The sequence below is a fragment of the Typopeltis vanoorti genome, chromosome 8 (assembly GCF_054136105.1).
Source record: "Typopeltis vanoorti isolate ZY-2024b chromosome 8, IOZ_Tvanoo_1.0, whole genome shotgun sequence".
Taxonomy (NCBI): domain Eukaryota; kingdom Metazoa; phylum Arthropoda; class Arachnida; order Uropygi; family Thelyphonidae; genus Typopeltis; species Typopeltis vanoorti.
In genome coordinates, this window is record NC_143556.1 from 111,934,612 (window position 1) to 111,959,426 (window position 24,815).

Sequence of the window (24,815 nt, forward strand, 5' to 3'; positions counted from 1 at the left end):
TCTGGTGATGTTGAGTTGGGGTTTGTTTTTAGATTTGTTCCAGTAGCTGACTTTTCGCTGTTCGCCCTTGTTCCCTGGCGAAAACAACGGGGGCCTTGTTTAACCGGGCGACGCCCCAGCCGGCATGAAATTTTGTCATGTTGTACCATCATTTTTTATTTTGGTTTAACCAATAAGAATACAATTTGGTCGGCTAAATCCCAAATTGCCAGCCCATCCTCGTTCGTTCAGTATCAAAGTAGATACCCAACAGGGTGCACCACGAGAAGGTGAGAATTGGACATTAGGTCAGAAGCCCTGGTCGGTTCTCCGCATTCCTTTAAAGGCTATGTGGAGGTCTCCTCTCATTTATACAGCTTTGACCCAACGCTTTCAAATGAGAAAACAGAGTAAGAAGTAAAATAGTGAGATATCATAAAATACTCTCAGATAATGTGATTTATCATATGATGGTCAAGAGATGTAGAGACTAAAATATCAAATTTTGTTAAGATAAATGGCATAATAAATCATATATTCAAGCTATCCCTACTACAAAAATACACTAGAATCATATTATAACATCCTATCTAAACCAATTCTATTATATGAAAGCAAAACACGAACCATAAAAAAAAAAGGTGAAAAATGAATTCAAATAGCAGAAAGGGTCAAAGCCAAATAACTGGGAGGAGACCTTCACATTGCCTTTCAGGAATACAGAGAACTGACTAGGGCTTCTGACCTAATCCAATCCTCACCTTCATGTGGTGTGCCCCTCTAGTAGGTATCTACTGGGTACTTAATGAACAAGGATGGGCTGGCAATTTGGAACTTAGCCAACCAAATTGTACTTGTTATTGGCTTACCTCCCTATTGGCCAAGGTGGATGAAATAATGAGACCAAACTGCACTTCTTCTTCATCATCATCATCATCTTCTTCTTCCTTATACCCTCTTTTACCTTGCGGTGTCGAGGGTCCATTGATCATCAGACCTCACTCTGTTTACAGGATAAGGTGGTCAGCCTTATGCCCCGGTGTATCCTATGGCCTGTAGTGTTGAGTTCTCAAGGCCAGTTTTCCTGCTTTGCGGGATGAAAAATCCCAGAACTGCACTTCTTATCCATATTATTCAATGGGTGTTACAGAATCATATCCAGATTTAGCTGGATGTCTATAAACATCATGGCAGGTGTTGCATGGGGGGGGGGGTTTAAACCACAATTGCATATGATGGTGCAACACAATGAAATTTCATGTCTGCTGGGGAGTTGCCCAGTTAAACAACCCCCCCCCCCCCCCCCCACTGTTTTTGTCAGGGAACTGGGCAAACAGTGAAAAGTCAGCTACTGGAACAAGCTCCAACTCAACATCTAGAAGAAGAAGAATAAACCCAACATCAGAAGATCTGAAAATAGGAACCATCAATATAAGGAGTATTAATAGAAAGGAAATCGAACTTCCAGAAGAATTGGAAAAGTACCACATGGACATAATTAGCATTACTGAGACAAAGAAGACAAAAGCAGGTGAGATAATACTAAATAAGTATATGATGCTATTTTCAGGCAATAATGATCGAGGAAAGGAAGGAGAAGCAATATCATTCAACACTGAACATGAATATAAACTTCTTGATTGGAAAGTAGTTTCAACTAGAGTTATGTGGCCAAACTTCAAAATGGAAAAATGGACAATGAAACTTATTTGTGCCTGTGGTCCTCTAAAATCTTATATGAGAGATTTCACAGGCCTGTGGTCCTGTAAAATCTCTCATGATATGTGACTTTGTAACTTATCATAATCGCTTTTACATGGGTTTTGTTTAGGAGAATGCACTTGGAATAATATTAATTGTTTTGACTGAAATAATCTTCTGTAATTATATTGTATTGAATCTTTGTAAAATTAATGTGGTGCATGATGTCTTCATGTAAGGCTGTTAAGTAGTGTTAAATCAGTAAACCTAATGCTAAGATTAGTGAAGAATTTTGAGAATTTCTATAGATGAAAATTTCCAAAGACCTGCAAAGAATGATGTCAAGAATAGGTATTTCATGAACTTCTGCTCAGGACACAGACTAGTCATTACTAACACCATGTTTCAACATAAAGATGTGCACAAGTTCAAATGGAGAGAAGACACAAGAATTAAGAAAAGCCTCGTATCATAAAGCTGGTTCAGGATACAAGAATGTACACAGGATTTGAAACTGGACGTGACCATTATTTAGTACCAAGCAGGGTAAAAATGGATATCACATTGAAAAGAACGGTATGTAAGAAAGTTTTTAAAATGTTTAAGTTGAGCAGCTTTTACGTGTAAATTGTAGACTCAACTATGCAAACATTATTGAAGAAAATATGCAGCAGTTTGGAATCAAGAACCAACCTTGAAGACTCTGAAGAAGAAATTGATTGATTCAGCCAGGGAGGTATGTGGTGAAGATGTATGCAAGGATAGAAAAATAAAAACACCATGGTGGACACAAGAAGTTAAAGAAGCAGTTTGGGAAAAGAAGAAGGATACCACAAGTTTCTAGCAAATAAGTTAGCAGATGCCCTAAAAGAATACAGAAAAAATTGTAAGCAAGCTAATCTGTTTGTAAAAATAGCTGAACAAAAGTCATGGGAAGATTTCGGTAAGACTTTGGAAAATAAATATCAGGAAAGTGGCAAAATGTTCTGGAGGCTATTGAAGAAGCTTACAAATGGAAAAACAAGTACTGTAAAAGGAATCAAAGATGATAAAGGTAACTGTACTCATATATGAACAAACAGCTGCCAGCCAACACTCATTTACAGTTCAACTCCAAACTCGTTGAACCAACCTATCATGCTGTGCCTTCATTTCCTACATCTCTTTGGAACAATCTTTCCTTTACTATTTTCTTCATTGACTACAACCTTCAGGTTTTCAAAAATCACATCAACATATTCCTCTCTTTCATCTCTCACTTACCCACACACACACACAGCAGTGTCATGTCATAGGTCTTGGGACCTCTTATGTGTGAGGCCTGATATAAATAAAAGACAAAAATAGGTGAAATTTTTCTAAGTAACAAATACAAAATATTATATTCAGACTACAATGATCAAGGTAAAGTGGGAAAGTATTGAAAATTGATGAATACTACATTAAAGAAGACAAAAATGGGAGATTTTTATAAGCCACAAATACAAGATGTTATATTCAATCAGTAATGATCAAGGAAAAATAGTTGTAGTTCTACAATATTCAACATTAATAGGAGGATAATATTCTTCAATGGTAGCCAATATCAAGTAGGGTGATGTGGGAAAATGTCAGAATTGAGGGACCGGACACTGACACTTATTTGTGTTTATTGTTCTACAAAAGGTTCTTCTAAGGAAGAAGTGAAGATATTTTTCAAGGTTTTACAGAAGGCAGCTGCCACAAAGAAAAATTAAAAGTTGGTCCTTTTTGGAGATCTATGTAGCAAAGTAAGAAATATGACTATCAGAATATAGAGATGTTTGGGGAAAATTTGAAGAAAATAACAAAGCTAATAACAATAGTAACTGCCTGCTGGATTTCTGTTCAGGACATGAACTAGTTATTATTACTACCATGCTCAAACATTAAGATGTGCACAAATTCACATGAAAAGTAAATGCAAGAAATAGAAAAGTTACATTGACTAACATTACTAAGATTTCACTAACATTACTGTTAGTGAAATCTTCATCCTAGTTTAAGACACCACAGGATATTTTAAATAATCACCATTTAGTTTTGAGTCTCATTGACTGTTATTATTGATAGTGATATCTTTACTAGAAAATATACAATGATATCACTAACGGTATATGGAGGATTTGAAATTGGAAATGATAACCATTTAGTTTAGAGCAGGATAAAATTGAATGTCATATCGAAAATAAAAGTGCATTAGAAAGTTTTAACATGAATCAAAGTTGAGCTGCTTTCATTGGTGAACTGTGGATTCAAATACTATTCATAAAATGAAAGTTTGAAAACAAGAACCAAACTTTGGAGATTAAGTAGAAGACCCTGAAGAAAACTTTGAGATTAAGCCAGAAAGGCAAGTGGTGAGGTTGCCTGCAAAAGACAAAAAAAAATCAGAACTCCATAGCAGACTCGGGAAGATGAAAAGTCAGTCAAGGGAAAGAAGAAAGCATAGTAGAAGTTCCAAGTAAGTTACCTTGTTTTCTATAGAGAAAAATATAAGAAAGCAAAGTTCTTGTAAAACTAGCTAAACGAAAGTCTTGGGAAGACTGGTAAGAACATAGAAAATAAATATCTGGAAGGTGGTAAAATGTTCTGGGAGCTATTGAAGACGCTTAGAAATGGAGGAAACAATACTGGAAATGAAAGTACAGATGAAAACTGAAGAACTATATTCTAGATGTCTGGAGTACTTTGAAAAATTACTGAATGAAACAAGCAGTGATTGCTGAAGGAATTCAAGAAGAATGCAGTCACAAGTACAAATCAGTACCTAAGATAGAAAAAGCAATTAAAACCTGCATGCAGCAGGAGTAGGTGAGAATCAATCAGAAATACTCAAATATGGTAATGTAAAAGGTTTATAAAAGCTATGCTGCATAATTTAGAAGTCCTGGTTAGATGATCAAATTCCAGATTGGAGAAGATTGCTCACAGTACATCTATAAAAATAGAAATAAAACTGAATGTTAGAATTACAGAGGAATTTCCTAACAAGTGTTCCTGGTATGATTTATGCAAGGGAAGTGCAGTTCAGGCAAATAGAGGTGTCAGGATTAGATAAATAGTTGAGAAATCATGGGAATACAGGCAACCTCTACTTACAAACATTCAAGATATAAGCGGTTTTTATTTATGAACAGTGTATGAGATAAACAATTGCGATCCTAATGCATTTAATGAACATAGAACCCTGTGCTTACGAACATTTTATGATGCCCAAATTTCACCAATACATCAATAAGGTTAATTAATAATATATCTTATGAAAGAAATAAATTCACCTTAGAGACATTTAACTTAAGAACATATTTCAAGGAATGAATTAATTTTATAAGGTGTTTAAAATGCTACAGTTATGTGGAGTAAATGGAAATTGATATTGAGAAATAAATAAATATATATATAAGATTTTTATTAATAATAAAATTAATAATAATAGTAGCACCTTTTGGCTACTTGTATATATATGACTTTGGATATATATGACTTCTGCATCACTTCAACCATGGTATCTATCCTGGTCTAGCATCCACTGATGAGACCTCAAAGGTCAAAACTGGTCTGGGTAGTAGTCCTTCCCATTATGCATAGCATTTTACATATCCTATAGAGTGTGTGCTTTGCATTATGGGATACATACTAAGACAAGTGATATGAAGTCATTAGCCTCTATATACGAGTAGCTGAGACGTGAACATATTTCACATGCAAAACTTTGTTTTGCTTCCTTGGGTAAAGAATTAAAAAAGTATATAATTTCTTGGCATCTTTAATATATATATAGTCTGTATTTGACTTGTAAGTTAGCAGACAGACCTGAAGGAGGTACAGGCCAATGGCTTGATGTTAAATCAGGTGTGAAATAACCACTGTTGTTCATCATGTACCTGGATTATATTATAAAGGAAACAATGGCTAAACTTGATATCAAAATTGGAGATATTAATATCAGCTCTTTAATTTATGCAGATTATACTTCTGTACAAGTCAGGATGCCTTATCTAAATTAAATAACTGCTATAATAAATTTGATTTTAAAATCAGTAATAAAAAGACAAAGATAGTTAAAATAGGCAGAAACTGCATCCTGAATGGATAGAACCTATGGAAGAAGTAAATATTTCAGTTATTTAGGCACAATTTTTAGGTGAAGATGGCAAATTAAATATGAAAATAGACAACAGAATTAACAAAGCTGGTATGGTAGGAAATCAAAAGTTAGGGAACTGAACAGATGCCATCAATGGCAGTATCATAATAAAAATGACATTGTTAGCATTCAGGAATGTGTTAGCAGAACATATCTCAGATGGTATGGTCATATGAGGAAAGGTTAGCATATCAATGTAGGAGTGAAATGGATGCGTAATCAAGCAAGAGACGCATGAGAAAAAGATAATGTGAAAAGAATACCATGTGTTTAAGGTTATCAGTTATGATAATTATAAGCAGCAAGTCTTGTGCAGAAAGCTAAGTCTGAGTACGAAAAGAAACTGGCTCTGTAAGTTAAAGACAATCCAAAAGAATTGCAGAAGTGATTGTTCAACTAATGAGCAGCCATTTTGCTAAAAGCTATCAACCTGGTGTATGCAACATTGAACTCACTGCTTCCTCTTCACCATATAAGGAAACTCGTGTATGAGAAGGAAGTACTAAAGCTGTTGCATAAATGGAATAAGAATTCTACAATAGGAACTGATGAGATATCAGCATGGATTCTCAAAGAGTGTTCATCTGAACTGGCTATTCCTTTGACTGGGCTGTATAATTTGAGTCTCAGAACAGGGAAGATTCTACAGGAGTGGAAAGAATGTATATGTGTGAAGTCACTTCACGACTGGATTACTTGTATATAGATGCTAATGACTTCACATCGATTGCCTTAATATCCCATAATGCAATGCACATATCCTTACAGACATGTATAATGGTATGCATTATGGGAAGGGCCACTACCCAGACTGATTACACTTGGATTAAGGATGAAACTGAGAATAGGCTGGGTAGCAGCCCTTCCTATAATGCATAACATGATACATGTCTGTAAGGATATGTGCATTGCATTATGCGATACTAAGGCAAAGTCAATAATCTCTATACAAGTAACCCAGTTGTGAAATGACTTCACAAAAGTTTTGTTTGCTTACACTTGGATAAAGGATGAAACTGAGAATAATAATAATAATTTCTTGGCATCTTTAATTTATGGCACATATCATAATAGTAACACTGGCATAGTTTTAGGCTGTTTTGTATTGGGTGTAGGTTAACAGAAAATCATACAAATAGAATGCTGCTTCTGCTACAGGCCAGGCTCATCTGAAGTCTACTGAATGAGTATAAAGGGCATATGGGTGATTTCAGCTATGGGAATATAGACTGAGTGAGTCTATATTGTCCGGAACAGAATCGGTAATGTAGAATATTTCATTGTATGTTTCAGAATTGTTAGAGGAAGAAAAATGTGTGTAAGCATAAAGTATGGACAATTAATAGAGGACTTTAGTAAGAATTCCTTTTTGAAAATAACTAGTAACCTTTAGCAGAGATTATCTGGTGGCAGTTATAGTATTGGATGAGATTGAAACCTGATAAAATGAAACAGGTATTACTGAGAGCTTTTAACTGAAAACCTTAAGAATGTGTATATGTGTAACTTAAAAATAACTTGAGGAAAGAGATTACAGGTTATGCAATGTGATATAGCATTTTGAACTAACTTAGCATGAACTGATTTTTATATAGCATGTACTGATTTCTTTAGCATTGAATATATGTTGCCTTTTAGCTGTAAAATATTTCATTTCCCAATAAACATGTTTTATTACATATGCCTGAGTTATGCCTGACTGTAAGGACAAATTACCACTTATAAAAATAGAACCTTAACGAGAAGAATTTAGAAGTTATATAACGATAGATTACAGGTCACGACTGCAAAGTACCAGAAATCTATATAATCGTAACGAAGAGTAAAATAATGTGTGTATGCCTTAAGATCTAGGATTATTTCCCTGAGCAAGAATCTTTTCTGTTATAGGATACTGGCTGGCTCAGCATAATACAAATTTTGCCAGTATCCGAAGAGGAAATAACCCTAGATAGAAATAAGATAGGCTAGACAATAGAATAGATAATAGCAGATATTGAGATAATAAAGAAGGAAAATAGTAGAAAGTAACGACGTAACAATAAACTGGACAACAACTTCAAGCCTTCATATATGCCGTGACAAGGTGGAGCGCTGCACAGTGGAGTCTAAGGAAATTTTTATGGACCCTCATCACATAAATAATAACATTTAGCTATAATCTACTGAACTCTTTCAGCTCTGCTATCCGATATTGGCACACTCGTGAAATCAGCTGCCTAACAATAGAACTTCAACACGGACTGTAGCTACAGTTCAAAGCTAACTGAATTTTATAGTAGTCGTTTTTATAGTGATGCGATGTTTCTTATAGTGTTTATTTGTTTTCTATGTTCCCATGCCTGAAGAAGTCGGACAATCCGATGAAACATGTTGCGTTTTGAATAAATTTAATTGTTATTCTAGTCTCGGTTCTGGTCAGTATATATAAATATGAACATATCCCAATTCCGAGTTAATACTACAAATTATTATATATATATATATATATATATATATACAGGGTGTTCGGGATAAATTTGACAGTTTCGTAAGGAAAAAGAAAATCTTCTTTGTATCTATTAAATTTAATGAATTGACAAAAAAACATTACAGGCAGAGTTAATTACAATACTATCAACAAGATTTACTCAAAATAACCACCATTAGCATCGATCACAGCTTCAATTCTGCTTCGGAACCTCGAACAAGCTGATGCTACAGTCTCCCTGGGAAGGGCCGCAAAAACTGTTTTAATTTTATCCATTAACTGGGCTTTTGTATTACTGGAAGTGCGATTGGTGTCTTTTTCAACTGCACCCCATACAAAATAATCCATGGGGTTAAGGTCTGGGGAGTTTGGAGGCCAAACATTTGGACTGGTGAAGTCGTAGAAATTTTCAGACAACCATTTTTGACTTTTCCCAGAGGTGTGGCAAGGGGCCGAATCCTGCTGCCATACATACGGCCTACCATTGCCTACCCTTGTTATCCAGGGCTTGACTACAGTTAGCAACTCCACGAACAAAGCCCGAATTCCAATGCCAGGGTTCTTCAACACCTGTTCCTGCAGATTTGCGAGGAATTCTGCTGTACGAACGCAATCAGATCGTCTGCTAGGGATCTTTCTTCTTGCTACATCCTCGTAGTCACCATTGCAAGTCTCTAGTTCATGCCTGATTGTTTTTACTGTATTCAGGGAGCATTGGGCAGCAGTCGTAATATCCTTATTTTGATGGCGGGCACGAATCATCATGATACAAGTTATTCTCTTCCATGATTCAGGTGGGTTCCAGCTATCCATCCTTTCTGACATCTTGTATGTGAATGAAGAAGGGTCCAAACTTTTAAATGAAGAGAAGTGTGTGTTAATACATGTAACTTACGGAAAAATATAATTAATTATAAATATGTCAAATTTATCCCGAACACCCTGTATATATATATATATATCATATCAGGATGCAAAAAAGAAGTTAGCTGCCACCATCTGAACTTTATGATCATAAGTACTTCTGTTTGGAGCACATCAGTCACACAACCTGTGATCTCACTCCTGAAACAACTAAAAATGGTGCCTTTGATGAGAACCCACTTGTCAAAAAAAAAAAAAATCCCTTGGAAATCAGACAAGTCTATAAGGATAAAACAATAGGAAAATTTTTACTGTTGAACTGTCATGAATTTTACCAAAATATCTATATGAAGATCCTGCTGCAGAAGCACAAGCTATTCTGTTTCTGTGTACAAGAAACATATTTGAAGCCAGTGAGGAAACCCCACCTTACAGAATATCACTGTAAGGATCGTCCTACTCAAAATGGAATAGCTGTCTTAGTGGGCAGTCATGCTCTTTTTTGTCATGTCCTGCTTGACAAAAAAGATAGGCATATGCTACTGCTTCCAGAGCAGTAGCATATGCCTATCCATGAGATTTCTTATTACAGTATGTTTCATATATTTACCACCTAGATTATGAGTTAAATGATATTGAACTTGATAATCTTACATTGCAGCTACCTCATTCCATACTTCTCATGGGTGACTTTAACTCTCTGTGGGATGTGTGGATCAACAAGAATGAACAAGGTTATATCATTGAGTGAATGCTTGACAATCTTGACCTCTCCCTACTTCATAATAGTGTCAGTATCTTCTTCCATCTGCTTGTATTCTGCAGTAGATCTTACAGTGTGTTCCCCTGACATGTTTTCACTGCTCATGTGGGATGTCAAAAAGAACATCTATGGAAGCAATAATTTTCTTGTTATTTGCACTTTCTTCCAGTGAAGAGAGTGCAAATAAAGGCTTCATCTTTATCATGTGCTCATATGTTCAAACCTGGATTATGGATTTCAAGTCTATGGTTCTACAAGCCAGACTAGTCTGTGATGGTTGGATCCTGTCCATCAGAGATTATGGATAGCTACTGGTGCCTTTTGCACAGACCACATTGGTCGGCTTAATATCACACATCAAACTGCCACACATCCCCCTGCAGCATGTGTTAGAGATTATGCAAACTATTGCATGAATGTTGACAACATTATCTCCACTAAACGTAACAGCATTCCTCCATGGCTGACTTGTACTCCATCTGTAACCAATCACTGTACCAACTAAGGATGTCTCAGACCCCATTGTCTCTCTACATGCAATTGTTAAATATACACAGAGCAAAATACTCTGATTTCCTTCTTATCTGTACTGATGGTTCAAAATCTGAGACTTGTTGGTTGTGCTGCTGTATTTTCTGACTTTATCATATCCATTCAGATCTTACTTGATTGCAGTAATTATACATCAGCGTTGCACATAATTCAGCTTGTGTATAGAAAAGAAAACTGTTGCCAAAACTGTGATTTATACAGACTCATTGAGTTTCTAATATGGGCCACATCGTCTTCTGTTTATAAAGCACTGGACTGCATCCAGTGCTTTATAAAGGTTCTAGAACTGCTGTACAAACCAAAGGTCCATAATTTTGATATTCAGCAGTGCTGGATTCCCAGCCACATTGGAATTGATGGAAATAAGAATGCAGCTGCTAGATCAGTGAGTAATTTTTCTACACACTGTTTGTCAGTCCTGCATACAGACTACAGACAGTTCATAAGATTAAATCTAATCACCCAATAGCAATCATGTCACCATGTCAAGCTCTGACAAAAAATATTGCATGAGATTAAGTCTTGAAATTAAGCATGTGCAGTCTAGCAGAATGCAAAGAAGATTTGGAAGAACTTATTATGAAAGTTAAAGAAGAAAGTGCTAAATATGGTCTTAAACTTAACCTCAAAAAGACAAAAGTTATGGCAACATGTGTACTTAATGATTTTGAAGTAGATAGGGAGAAAATGGAAGCAGTTAACAATTTTGTGCTCCTAGGATCCTGAATTGATCAAGATGATTATTGTACTGAAGAAGTTAGAAGAAGATTATTACTCGGAAAGAAAGCAATGACAAATTTAAGCAAGATCTTTAAAGATAAAGATATTAGCCTTGCAGCAAAAATCAGAATCGTGAAAGCAATGGTATTCCCTGTGTGGTACTGTATGATTGTGAAAGTTGGATCCTGAGAAAGAGTGAAAGAAGGAAGATAGATGCATTTGAATTATAGGTTTGGAGATGCTTACTAGAATACCATGAACTGCAAAGCAAACCATTAAATCAGTGATAGACAGAATAAAGCCAGATTGCTCCCTCAAAGCTATGATCATCAAGCAAAAATTGTTATACTTCGGACATATTATGTGAGCAAATGACAGTCTGGAGAAGATGATGATGCTTGCCAAAGTTGATGGAAGCAGGAGAAGAGGAAGACCAAGAATTAGATGGGTGGATGGAGTTAAAGAAGCAACTAGAATGTGCTTGGAAATTCTGAAAGATGTGGCCAGGGACAGATCTGAATGAAGAATGTATGTTCGTAGAATCACCAGGAGTTGAAAACGATTTGATGGAACATAACAAAGTCTAGCCAACACAGAAACAGAAAGAGAGAGGAAATTGTTTTCTTGCTAAGCTCTGCATAGGTCATAGTCATTTCACACATTCATATTTACTTAGGAGTGATGACTCACCTATATGTGAACAATAATGCAACATGCATCTCACCATTTGTCATGTTCTGGTGGAATGAATGAATATGGCTAAGCCATATACCCTTCAGTAAATCTTATCAGACTTGGACAAATTGCATGAAGTTTTAAATATTTTTTAAACATTATATCAAATGTTTTTATAACAGATAAAAACATTTGATATAATCAAATGTTTTTAATTTTAAAAAGAAATTAAAAACATTTGATTAGATATTCTATTTATAGGTAGACACTAGTTTGCTTTGTGAATAACAGACTACTCAATCTTTTTATTCCTGTTTATTTTTACCCATAGTACTGCTTTAATCTTTAGTTCAATACAATATGACAATATGTATTGAACTTCAGTACAATATGACCTTTGCTGCCCTTGTGCCAATAAACCCCTAATCAAGCAACCAACCAACTAATCCCTTGATATAGATTCTGATTTCAGGTATAGATATACAATAATCTATTTACTGAAGCCTGAAATACACGTTACAACTTGCTAAGAGATCATATAAAGGGATTGAGGTGATTCATTCCTTTATGTAGGGTGATTGAGGATGAAACAGTATTTTCATGGCTGGCAGAGCTCTTTTCTTAAGATCACTGTTTTTTTTTTTTTTACTAGTAACTGCTAAGAATGAACACTACATTTTCACTCAGATTTGTGCCTTAGCTGTGGAAGGTTCTGGGGCAGAGAGTCCAATTATCCACATAAATGAAAACACTTACCTCAGCAATAAGTCACTGAATATGTGAATTCAGTGTACTTTTTGCTACTGAATTGCCCTCATACTCAGTAACCTGTTATCAACAATACTTTGTTGAACCTTTGAATAGGAAGAGTTCTTTCTTAATACAGGGAAGGAAATGTTGTCTGTCATATTCATCATGCTGTCATACTTCTGTTTTAAAAAAAATGACATTATTCTGGAACCATATCATCCGAATGAAATTTTTAGCCTTCTAGTAATTATGTCAGAAGACATAAATATTCATGCCTCAATGGAACTAAAATCTGTAGGGTGTCAGTTGTGCAAATTCATTATCCACTTGATTGGCTACTTTTCTCCTGGTTCCATTTAGTTAAATAGATACCTAAAGATGTTTAACTTATTCAAATGTATGTGCATGCACAAGCAATCATGCATACATTACGTCAGTATTAGTCTGCCTCTTAATTCATGTAATAAGAACATTAGAAAACACTTTATAATATTGTTTTGCAATGAAATTTTTCTTCAGAAGATCTTATGGATTGATTAATACTAAATTGAGGAAGAGGGCATTGATAGCAAACAAATCAATATGCAGGTTGTTCAGACATAATGATGTATTGTTTGTGGACCTATGCCCTCAGTTTGATGGAAAGAAAGATTTGTACAATGCTGATAGACTGCATCTAAATGGTTTTGGTGTTATGTCTAGAGAGAGAGAGGGAGAGAGATGTTTGTTCACAGTGCAAATTTGGAAAAACGTAAGCAATTATTAGGGTGTGTGAAGGTACCCATGAAGTGAGTGAGTGTGAGAATTACCAAGTGCAGAATCTAGTCTCTAAGCAAAAATATTGAATAGGATGCTCAATGCAAGGAAGTAAAGATGGTTGAGGACCTAAAGGAATGCTGCAATTTCTGTATACATGCCAGAAGTATCAGGAACAAGAGGGAGGAGTTTTTGGCATTGATTAGTGCCAAAAACTCCTAATACCTATAACCAAAAGTTATAGGTATTAGTTAGACTTGGCTAACCACAGATAATGTAGTTACAGGGATAAAATGCAAAAGGTTTAGTATTTTCAGGGAGGATAGAGACGATAGGATGGGGGAGGTAGTGATACTACTGATGATAGCAGGTGAATTGCAGACAAAAAGAATAGAAGATAGGCGAGAGGGTGGTTGTTCATTTGAGGCAGTCTATTGTGAGATCAAGGCCAGTAAGACGAACTATAGGCCAAGGGGGATGATCTGGAAGACGTGCATCAGCTGATCAAGTGATTATTATGGGGGGTTTAACTATGGAGATATAGATTGGAAAGAAGAGAGATCATGTGACAGGAGGAAATGGAATTTATACACCTACTGAGAGATAATTACTTGAGGCAACATGTGTTGGTGGGGTGACTCTGGATGCAAGAGTATTGGACCTGATCATAGGATCAGAAGAGCTATCCATACCTAAGGTGGCCACATTGCCTCCAATTGAGGAAAGTGACCATGCAGTCTTGACTTGGGAGATTGTAAAAAATGAGGAATAATCTCTCAAGAATTCCCATTCCCAACACACTACATGTACTCTGCATCATGTGTTCCTTGTCTCACACCTGTTACATAAAACCATCTTCCTGTATCTGCTTCAAATCCATCTACTGACTTGTAATAATTGTAATGTTTTGAACAAATTTTCTCTTGGCATCTTGCTATATACTTTTTACAGATCTACAAAACTTAAAAAATCTCGGATCCTACTTAATTTTCATGATTTCTCATCTGTTTGTCTTAAGTGAAAATTTGATCCTGATGGAATTTGTACCTATTACCAGGCCATCTGAGTTATGCAGTGTGTCTGTAAAAATTTTATACCTCCATATTTCAGCATTTCTAGTTAGATATCATCTACTTTAGCTGCCTTCCCACATTTCAGGTTTTTGATATGTACTCCTGACTGCATTCCTCTTGAATATTTTATCTCCATTCTGTTACTTCTTGTTTCAATTAATAGGTTTTCAAAATAATTATTCCAAAGTTCTAGAATATTTTATATATAAAAATTTTTATATAAAAATTTTATACCTCCATATTTCAGCATTTCTAGATAGATATCATCTACTTTAGCTGCCTTCCCACATTTCAGGTTTTTGATATGTACTCCTGACTGCATTCCTCTTGAATATTTTATCTCCATTCTGTTACTTCTTGTTTCAGTTAATAGGTTTTCAAAATAATTATTCCAAAGTTCTAGAATATTTTATCTTTACCATCTCCGATTCATTTTACTAAAGTCTTTCTCCATTTCTGAGCTTTATCAATAACCTTCAGACCAGTTCAACACCTTCCTCATATTTTCCCTTTGTATTCTTACCGAATTCTCCTAAAACTTTTGTTTGGCTACTTTTACACACTGCTTTGCTTTCTTACATTTTTCTATGTATTCTTTCAGAGTACATGCTAACTTACTTGGTAGAAACTTTTTTTGATGACTACCTCTCCAACTTCTCGAGTTCACCATGGAGTTCCGATTTTTCTGTTCTTGTAGTGAACTTCACCACGTGTCTCTCTGAATGAAATAATTATTTTCCTCAGAAACTGCCACTGAGTCTCCAAAGTTTGAATATTTTCAAGCTCCTTCATTTTCCATCAATAATATTTATATACTTAAGTCACTCATTAAAACTGTTCAACTTTGATTCTTTCTTAAAACTTTTGTTCCTTCATTTTTTTTTTTTCAGTGTGTTATTCTGTTTAAAATTACATGGTGATCACATCCTATTTTAAAGGACTTGTATACTCTTGTGTCTTGAACAAACATGAAAATCTTCCCTCCATGTAAGTTTTTGCACTTCTTTATGTTGAAACATGGTGTTATTGATGACTAGTCTCTGCTCTGAACAGAAATCTAGTAGGTTCTTACCATTATTAGCTTTGCTCTTCTCTCCAAATTTCCCAGCATGTTTCTATATGTCTGGTATTCATTTCCTACTCTGCAGTTCAGATCTCCAACAAGGACTAGCCTTTCCTTTTACTCTGTCAGTGACTCTAAAAAAATTCCTCCTTACCAGAACCCTCTGTTGGACCATAGGTGCAAATAAGTCTAATTTTTCAATTCCCATTTCGATTTGTTCATATCACTTTACTTGATATTGCCTTCCCTTCAAGAAGTTTATCTTCATGTTTTAGGTTGAAGATTATTGCTACTCCTACCTTTCCCTGATCATTATTGCCTGAATATGACATCTTGTTGTTAGTAGAGCTGAGAAATAGGCTACTTTCACTTAGCTTTGAAAACTGGCACAATAGTGTCAAGCTTAAGTATGCAATAAGAAAAAAATAATAATAAATGAATCACTCATTTTAGTCTGATGTTCATACTCCTATTATATGTATGAACCATTTCTAAAAGATTTTTCTTTTAAATTTATTATATTTAATCTGAATTTTACAAAAGCAAATTGTAATGTTTGGTGCATTGTGTGTGTTGAAATCTGCTATATACTTGGTTTAAATATGGTTATTTCTTCCATTAATGAAATAATTTTAAATAATAATTACTACCTGTTCAAAAATCAACTGATGCTTTTTTTATATATATATTTAGGGTGCTAAGGAAGAATCAGATGTTCAGTTGGTTCAAGATGTAATCAAGACCTTTTCTTCAGCATTAGAAAAAAATTTCAGCATATAATTGTTATGTTTCTTTTAAATTAATGTAAAAATTATGTACATATATATTATTTGTAATGTGCATCTATCCATCTAGAATATAGTCAATTACTTAAACTGCATGAAGATATGTTGAATTTTTTTTTTTTAATGATTAGCAAGACATCTTAAGTTACTGTGATGTTAATTTTGGAATATGACTTTTTTTTTTTAATGATTTAACTTTTTTTTCTTGTGTCTTTCAGGATATTATAAAATATTCAGTATATCATTTTGATATTTTATTATATTTTTTAAATCTTTTGTATATTCTACAGAATGGTTTTAAACTTTTAAATAAATTAGCAACCATGCTTACTGGTAGTTCTATTTTTATGTCACTAAAATTTAGTTATTCTCTTTGTCACCTCTACATAGAAATGCAGATAGATTATAATTTTTAATGGTGCTTTTCTTATTAAATTATACGTATGTTTTACTTTATAATCATGACCAAAGATTGATAGTGAGTGAATCTCAAGGATTAACTTGTGAGCATAACAAAATTAATTTAGAGAAGTAAATGGTAGACATTTGAAGGAGTACCAGATTTGTTTTCCATATCCGTGAACTAGGTTTTGAAGCTTCAACAGTCAAAAATGAAGAACTGTGTAAGCATACAGGTTCAGCATCTTTATAATCAGCAGTGATTACAAAGCAGCATTATGGTGCTATCCATTAAGTTACAGATGTATAAGTAAAAACCTCTTCTTTTTTTTAGATATTGATAATTCACCTAAACATTGTTGATTACAAGTTGATAAAAATTTGAAATCATTATAATATCATTCCTTGTTCAGCTGTATGATTAGTTCAGGAGTGATGGCTGAAAACAGCTATCAATGATAGCTGATTTTTAGATGATTTCTAAGAAATCTGATTAGCTCAGTTTTCTAAATTTCTGACTGTAACAGTCAGAAATTTAGAAAACTGTACTTCTGAGTAGTAAGGTGATGGGTTGGAATGCCAATATATCCATCAGTTTTGAGTGTTCAACAGAACACTCAAAACTGATGAATTTATCTGATGGGGCAGGTTTTTAATCATTAATGCGTAAAGAAAAAGTTATTGAGAATGATCCTCCATGGGAGAATTTATTTTAAGATAGATTCTTTTAAATGAGAGAGAAACAAACTTGAAGTTTTGGTCATGGGACTGAACTCCAAAAAAATCTAATTAAATAAGGATTCCAAATTTTAGTTTCCAAGTGGATAATGTATCTTTCGATAAAAAAAACAACCAGAGTATTACATGCAAACAGATTGGTGATGGCTGGTAATCGAATAAATAATTAAATAAGTTCAATAAAGGGAGTAATTAAAGTTTAATGAAATTTTTTTTTGTGGTATGCTGCTGCTGCTGCTGAATGCAAGAAATTTACCTTTGGCAGGTGCATTTGGTGAATAAAGAGCATGTGTTGAAGATTGCATGTAGCAATAGTTAGGGTTATTCTTAGGGAATTTGTGAAGAGAGCAATGTTACTATGCTATCATTTCAGTGATATTAATTGCAGATAAGTAGCAAAATTAGCATATAATACTGTTGAAATGGTGGAGGACAATATTTACAAGGCACATCTAGAAAGTAAGGTCTATTCAGAATTAACCAAATAAGATATGGCAGATTGCACATGCTGGTTACAAAGAGTGACTCATTAGCTAGCTGCTGACCATTTTACTTTAGTTTCATATTTGTTGTTGTCTTCTACAAATAATTTATTATGAGTGCTGTTATAAAAAAATCTGTCAGTTGTGAGGTCTGTGGTGTGATACAGTTTTTGTTGAGGAAAACAGTGGTGCTAAAGAAATTCACCAATGACTATGTCAAGTTTACTGGCCTAGTATAATTAGTAGAAAGGGATAGAATAAGAAATATTAGAATTAGAGAGATGGCTGGAGCAGAAGATATTGTGAAGTACTGTCATGCATGGAGATGGGTTGACCATATTAGTTGATTCCCAGACAAAAGGTGGACAGAATTAAGCACTGAGTGAATACCAAGAGAAGGAAAGGTTGCTCAAGAGCAAGATGGAGGGTTGATCTGCAAAAGATCATTTGACATGAGATGGTGGACTTTGGCTAAAGACAGAACTGAGAAGTTAAGGAGGTGATCTATGTCTGGCAGTGGATGGAAAGAGGCTAAAGAAGAATTGCCGATATGCTATTCTTTCTTTTACCTGCAGGAAGATTAGGAGTGGGTTTTGCATTGTCAATGATGATTTTAAAATAAATAAATAGAATAAAATCTTAGTAATTCTTCTGCGTAGAAATTATGCATAGTATATTTTCTCTAGACACACATTTCTTGGAAAGAAATCTTCCATGGAAAGAGGCTAAAGAAGAAGAATTGCTGAAGAATATATGAAAATATGCATAGTATATTTTCTACAAACACACATTTCTTGGATAGAAATCTTCAATGAATGCAAGATTTCTATACCAAGGAATAATGCAAATTCTGTCTTTGACAAAATTGTGAATGGAGTTTGCAATTAGTTTCACCAAGGAATCAATACATTATGTTCTCATGGTGATTTTGATACTTTTGCAGAGGCAAAACCAGAGTTTTACAGAAGGGAAACTTTGCAAGAGATATCTTGCAAATGAGGCAAGAAATATCTTGCCTCATTTTACATAGGCTATCTTGAAAAAAGGCTTCTGATTTCTCGCATAACTGATTAGATTTGGACTCTACCTCTTTCCTAGGAGATTAATGCGAAGAAAACTATCCGCAGGTCTTTTCTCCCTCTCATCCATGTGAATATTTTTACAATATAACTTATCACTTCAGTAATAAAAGTAGGTGATGCAATTCATTTAAAATCTCCACTCTGTAGAATATAAAATTGCTCTTAGAAAAATGCCTAACCCTTGGCCTGTTTAGCTGTGTGGATAACTTATTTGCTCTCCAGTCCATGTGTTTCCATGGATGGTTGTGGCTTGTTTAAGTGGCAGATGAATTTCATTGCACTAAGGCCTTGCTGCTTATTTCAAGGCAATTTTAGGGCTTGAAATGCCCTAAAAAAAGTTTCAAGCTTAGTCTCTGGCACAGGATTTTCACAGTGTGTAACCCTTAGCTCATTCATAGTACTAATCACCATGTTTGAGGTTTAATGGAGTATTAACAGCACTAAGAAAGGATTAAAAACTATTTTAATTCTTCCAGTATTTCATCTGTCACTGAGACATCTTCAAGAAGTACAAACAGACACTTGCAACACACACACACAAAGGTAACACAATAATAACTGAAGCACATGCATCTGACCTTAAATTCCTTTCTAGGTAGGGTGCCCTCTATGGATGCATGTAGATGGCTTATGTTGTAAACTGGGATCAGTGCTTCCCATATTTTGGGAAGTTTCTTGCATTCATATTTATTTAAATTTGGTTGATTTATGAGTGCAGCTACAGATTCCAGAAACAGTCTTTTGTTTTTAAATTTACTGTGATGAAGCATGGTAGTTATTTTCCTGAAGTTCCTGTGAGTGGTATCCAATACATGGTCCACACAACCAGGTTGACCGTAGTCATGATTACAGATGTATGTTTTGTATTCATCTATGCAGATGATTGCTGATCTACCTGCTGTCCAAAGTATGCCAACTTGCAGTAACAGGGAACTTTATATCCATTGGATAGGAAGGTGTTATGTATACAGTTGAGTTGTGATGCAAGAGATTTCACTTGAACAAAGATTTTAGGCTCTATTGGTTAGTGTTTTAACACTTTGGAAACTGACTGCTAATTTACAAATAGACCTACCAAAGGCAAGTGAGACTAACATGCTAAAAGACCCAGATGGAAGTATCAAAATAGGAGACAGGGAGATTGCAAATACCTTGGCCTTTCATTTTCAAAATATAAGCAAACTAAAGATGAATACTAGCAAAGACCATCAAATATCAAAACAGGCTTGACAGCCAAAAAACACTGCAAATTCACCAAACTATAAAAACAAATTATTCTGGGACCCATTTACAATCTCTGAATTGAGAGATGCTTTGGAGAGACTAGATATAAATAAATCATGTGGACCAGATAACATACAAGGAATTATGATCAAGCATCTTCCTCCCCTAGCCCTAGATTGGCTGCTTCACATATACAACAATAGCCTAAAACAAGGAAGAGCTCCAAAAGACTGGAAGACAGCCACAATCATACCAATTTCGAAGCATAACAAACAGTAAGACCAACCAGGAATTTATCGACCAATTTCATTGACTTCATTTCCAGGTAAATTGATGGGAAAAAATGATACTCTAACGTTTGAATTACTGTCTAAACAAAAATAATATACTACCACATTTTCAGGCTACCTTCAGAAGAAATCACTCAACTGATCAACTTTTCTATTTAATGCAGTCAATTCAAGGTAACTTCCAGAACAAACCTACCAAATCCACCACTGCAGCTTTTATAGATATAGATTTTAGCAATGCCTTTGACAAGGTGTGGAAGCAGAAAGTCTTTTTCCAAACTTTGTCATATTGGAATAGAAGGGAAAGTTCTAAACTGGATTTATGACTTTCTAAGAAACAGAATAATTCAAGTTAGAATAAATAATACCTTTTCCAAGAAAGTGAAAATAAACCAGGGACTGCCTCAAGGCAGCATTTTGAGCCCACTCATTTTTTCTATCTACTAAAACAACTTAGACAAAAATATAAATAAAGAAACAAAGATAGCTATGCTTGCTGATGGTTTGGTCCTATTGTCAGCTCACTACAACTTAGAAACAGCAGAAGGTCACTTACACAAAGCCGTTGAAAGTTTATCTACATACTGTGAAAACCAAAAAATCAAAATTAACCCTACTAAATCAGAAATTTGTGTATTTACCATAACCATCTCAGAAAGTGGAGACCAAAGATTAAAGTAAACAATCAACTAATTACATTTATTGAAAACCCCAAATACCTTGGAGTTACTCTGGATCCATCACTAAGCTTCAATAAACATATCAACACTGTTGCAGTTAGAGCCAAAAGAAGACTAAATATCATGAAAAGTATCTCTGGTAGAGAGTGGGGAGCTGATGGTAAAGCCTTAAGTCATGTACACCTCTATTATCTGACCCATAATGGAATATGTTTCATCCATCTGGATGCAGACATCTAGATGGGTGAAGTTTGGACAAGCTTATAAAAATTCAGAAAAATGCAGCTAGAATCATATGTGGACTAAGAAGTACAACTCCTGGAAAAATAGCAGGATTCTAACATTGTTCCCTTAAAAATTAGGTAGCAAGAAAATCTTACTAAATTGTAGAAAAACTTGCACATCACAGAACAAGTGAAGTTTTTAAAAAGTGGCAACCAACGAATAGAATAAAGAAAAAATCGGCAATGCATGAAGTCATGGAAAATAAAATTCCCTTGAATTGCCCAAATAAAATAGCCAACTACCCAGCATTTCCTCCAAATCAAGACAGGAAAAATATAGTTATTAATTTTAAAATAGGGAAACATGAGAAAAAAGTCTAGAAAACCTTGAAATCTTGAGATTATTAGCTCTTTCAAAAATAATGAAATATGGGCCTGACTCGATAAAGATCTACACAAATGGCTCAAAAAAAATTCAGTGTGCTGTATTAATAGCTATTAACACAGCATTGCAATATTTGGATAAACAAAACCCAAAGGAATTTATTTTTCATAGATTCCTTAGAAGCCCTTCAAACTATTATGACTCCTACACTAGCCATCAAGAAATACTTAGAGACATAGCAAAAAACGTAAACTACATAAGGATTCTGAAATAAAATTCCAATGGATTCCATTCCATGTGGGATTAAAGGAAAATGAAACTGCAGATGAAGTAGCAAAAATGGCTGCAACATCAAGTGATACCACAGATTTGATCTTTTTAAAACTATTCAAAAAGAAAATTCTTGTGTAATAGATAGCCACATCACCCACAAACTTCTCAAATGGTTTGTAAAATCACTTCCTTCCCCAGGCATTCTTCCCTCTTCATTAAAAATTCCATGCATATATAATGCAAATTGCATTTTTAAAATCTTAGCAGAAAGAATTCAGACAACATGATCAGCTTTTTACATTACTTGTCTATCATTTTGATACTGACAAAAATGCTTGATCTTATTAAACCACATTTCTCCCAACTTATTTGATTAATTCAAATTTACCATACAGTTAGGTTATTTGTCATGGAAAGGAAAAGTATATGAATAGCTTGTTATAAAATTTTGACTATCTCCTCATTTTTGATGTCGCATTTGTTGCCTCATGGAACTGAAAAATGAGCAGAACTGAACCACTCTAAGATATTTAGGAAGAGGAGTGCATTTTTTTTGTTTGAGATCTGTATTAAATTGGATGGTCTAAGGATGATTATTTAGATGTTCATGACATCTAAAAGTACTTGACCTTTGTGTTTCTAGATTATCAGAATATTGTCCATGTAGTATAATAGTGTGTGCATGCGCTTTGTTGTAAGGCATTTAGCTCTTTTGTTTCAAATTCTACCATGAGACGAGCAGTGGCAATACTAGAAATTTGAAAGGGTATGGGAAAAATCTTTTTGTTAAAATATTGTAGACTACATATTACTACAAAGTAGACTATATTTTGTAGTCCACATAGACTACAAAATATGTAATATCCAGAAAAAAATCAGGTTGTTTGGATGCCATTAAAATGCTTTGTAAACTGAAGAAGTGAACTAGGGTTCAGCAGTCATACCTTACTGCTGGGAGAGAGAAGTTTCAAAAAAAAAAAAAAAAAAATCAGCTAACGCCTTTTTATTCCCTTATATACGGGAGTAGGCGAGGCCATTTAGCCCTATCTAACTTTTGGAGACTGAGTGGGCAGTTCAATCTCCACTGGTACCCAATCAGAGACAGATGGCCCAAGGCTATCACTAATTAAGCGGTACGCAGTGAAGAGAGACGGCTCAAATGTGCCGCCATCTCGTGGTCTCTAACCCTAACACAATATATTTTATGTCTGAAATAATGTGGGTTCTACGGTCGATTTTCTTGAGTTTACAGGACGAAAAACCCAAGTTTCCGGGAGGAAAAACCTGCTTGCCCGTGCCAGAGATCGACTAACTCGGGAACCGGTCGAAAAAAAGGCTTAGAAAAATTTCCTCTAGTCGGCGTTAGGGTTAGAGACCACGAGATGGCGGCACATTTGAGAAGTTTTTATCTTCATAACATTCTTTGTGGACATGTAGTACCTTGCTACATGTCCATAAACTTTCAATTTATGGGGGGGGGGATGAAATACAGAATCAGAATACTGTGATGGTATTACACCATAAGATTCAATTATCACTTTCTATTATAGTTCTCCTCCAAATTAGTCTTTGCATGTCAATACTTCAATAATGTGAGATCTTATATTTCTGTTTTTTTAAGACACTTTTAACATCAACCTAGATCTTGATCTTCCACTGGGTTTTTTCCTGTTATCCTGGCAGCAAATTCCTGTTTTTGATAAACTTTCCTCTCCCAATTACATCCGAATACAATGTTATTAAAAATATTGAAAAATATTTACTTTTAATATCAGTATTTTCAATGCTGATATTAAAAATCTTCATATTTTAATGATTATGCCATTGATGCCATCAGTTCACTCTTATCTTCCTCAGAACTCTGGTATCTGTGGTGTCCAGTCTTTGATCAATTGCTTTTTTTTCCCCTACCCCAGCACTTAGTTTCATAAGGTAAAATTGATTTGAACACTATTTTATATAGATCTATTCCATAATATGTATTCATTTCACTCCCTAATTCTGTTGTCGCTTTCCATATTTAATTTGTGCTTAAATAGCCCAAGTACTTGTTTGATTGGTTTGCCATTCAGAATGCAACTGATGTTTTCAATGTTCTGCCTGTTTTTATAAGCCTTTTTATTGTTGATTCTCATAGCAAATTCAATTTAGGTAAGAAATCCTGCAGACTAGTACTGGATTTATTTAAGAGTATAATATCTGTATAAAGTAAACAGTCGAGATTAACATCTCCATTGGTGCTGTCACATGCCTCAGTTTCTCATAATGGGCAGCACTCATTTGAAACATGCATTTTGCTATGCTTTATATGGAAGAACTGCAGCATAGTTTCCATCTTTATAAAGTTACAGCGAGTTCCCAAACTCTGTTTAGTGACCTAAGAGATCACTAAACTAAATTGAAAGATCTGAAAAGATTATTTTAAGCTCTTCTCACATGATATGGATTACTCCAGGTACTCAGCAGTGGTTCCTCCAGAACTACCACCGAGTCCTGGAATGTGAAACTGGTAGCATGAACATGGCATAAAATTTTAGTTCTGCTATACCTCCAACCCAAACCCCAACTTTAATAAGTAGGTAAAATGAACCACCATTCCAGGGCAAAGCACCTTTCCAGTTCTTGATCTGGAGTATCCTCTAAATGATTTTGGGCTACCATCAGTCAATATCCCATGGGCAGGACCATTGGGAATTAGACTTGCAGAAAGTGATGGCTG

The 24,815-nt window shown here is 34.7% G+C and overlaps 1 protein-coding gene across 4 annotated transcripts in view; it reads left to right on the forward strand.

Annotated features, from left to right (window-relative positions):
• LOC150104286 (wings apart-like protein homolog) overlaps positions 1-16,494 on the forward strand; it is a 401,535-nt gene extending 385,041 nt beyond the window's left edge. For all 4 annotated transcript variants that reach the window (XM_090396897.1, XM_090396894.1, XM_090396895.1 and 1 more), the window contains one exon: positions 16,228-16,494. In XM_090396897.1, coding sequence (XP_090253023.1) covers positions 16,228-16,314 — 87 coding nt within the window. In that variant the 3' untranslated portion in view covers positions 16,315-16,494. The remainder of the gene's footprint in view (positions 1-16,227) is intronic.
• Positions 16,495-24,815: the final 8,321 nt, after the last annotated feature.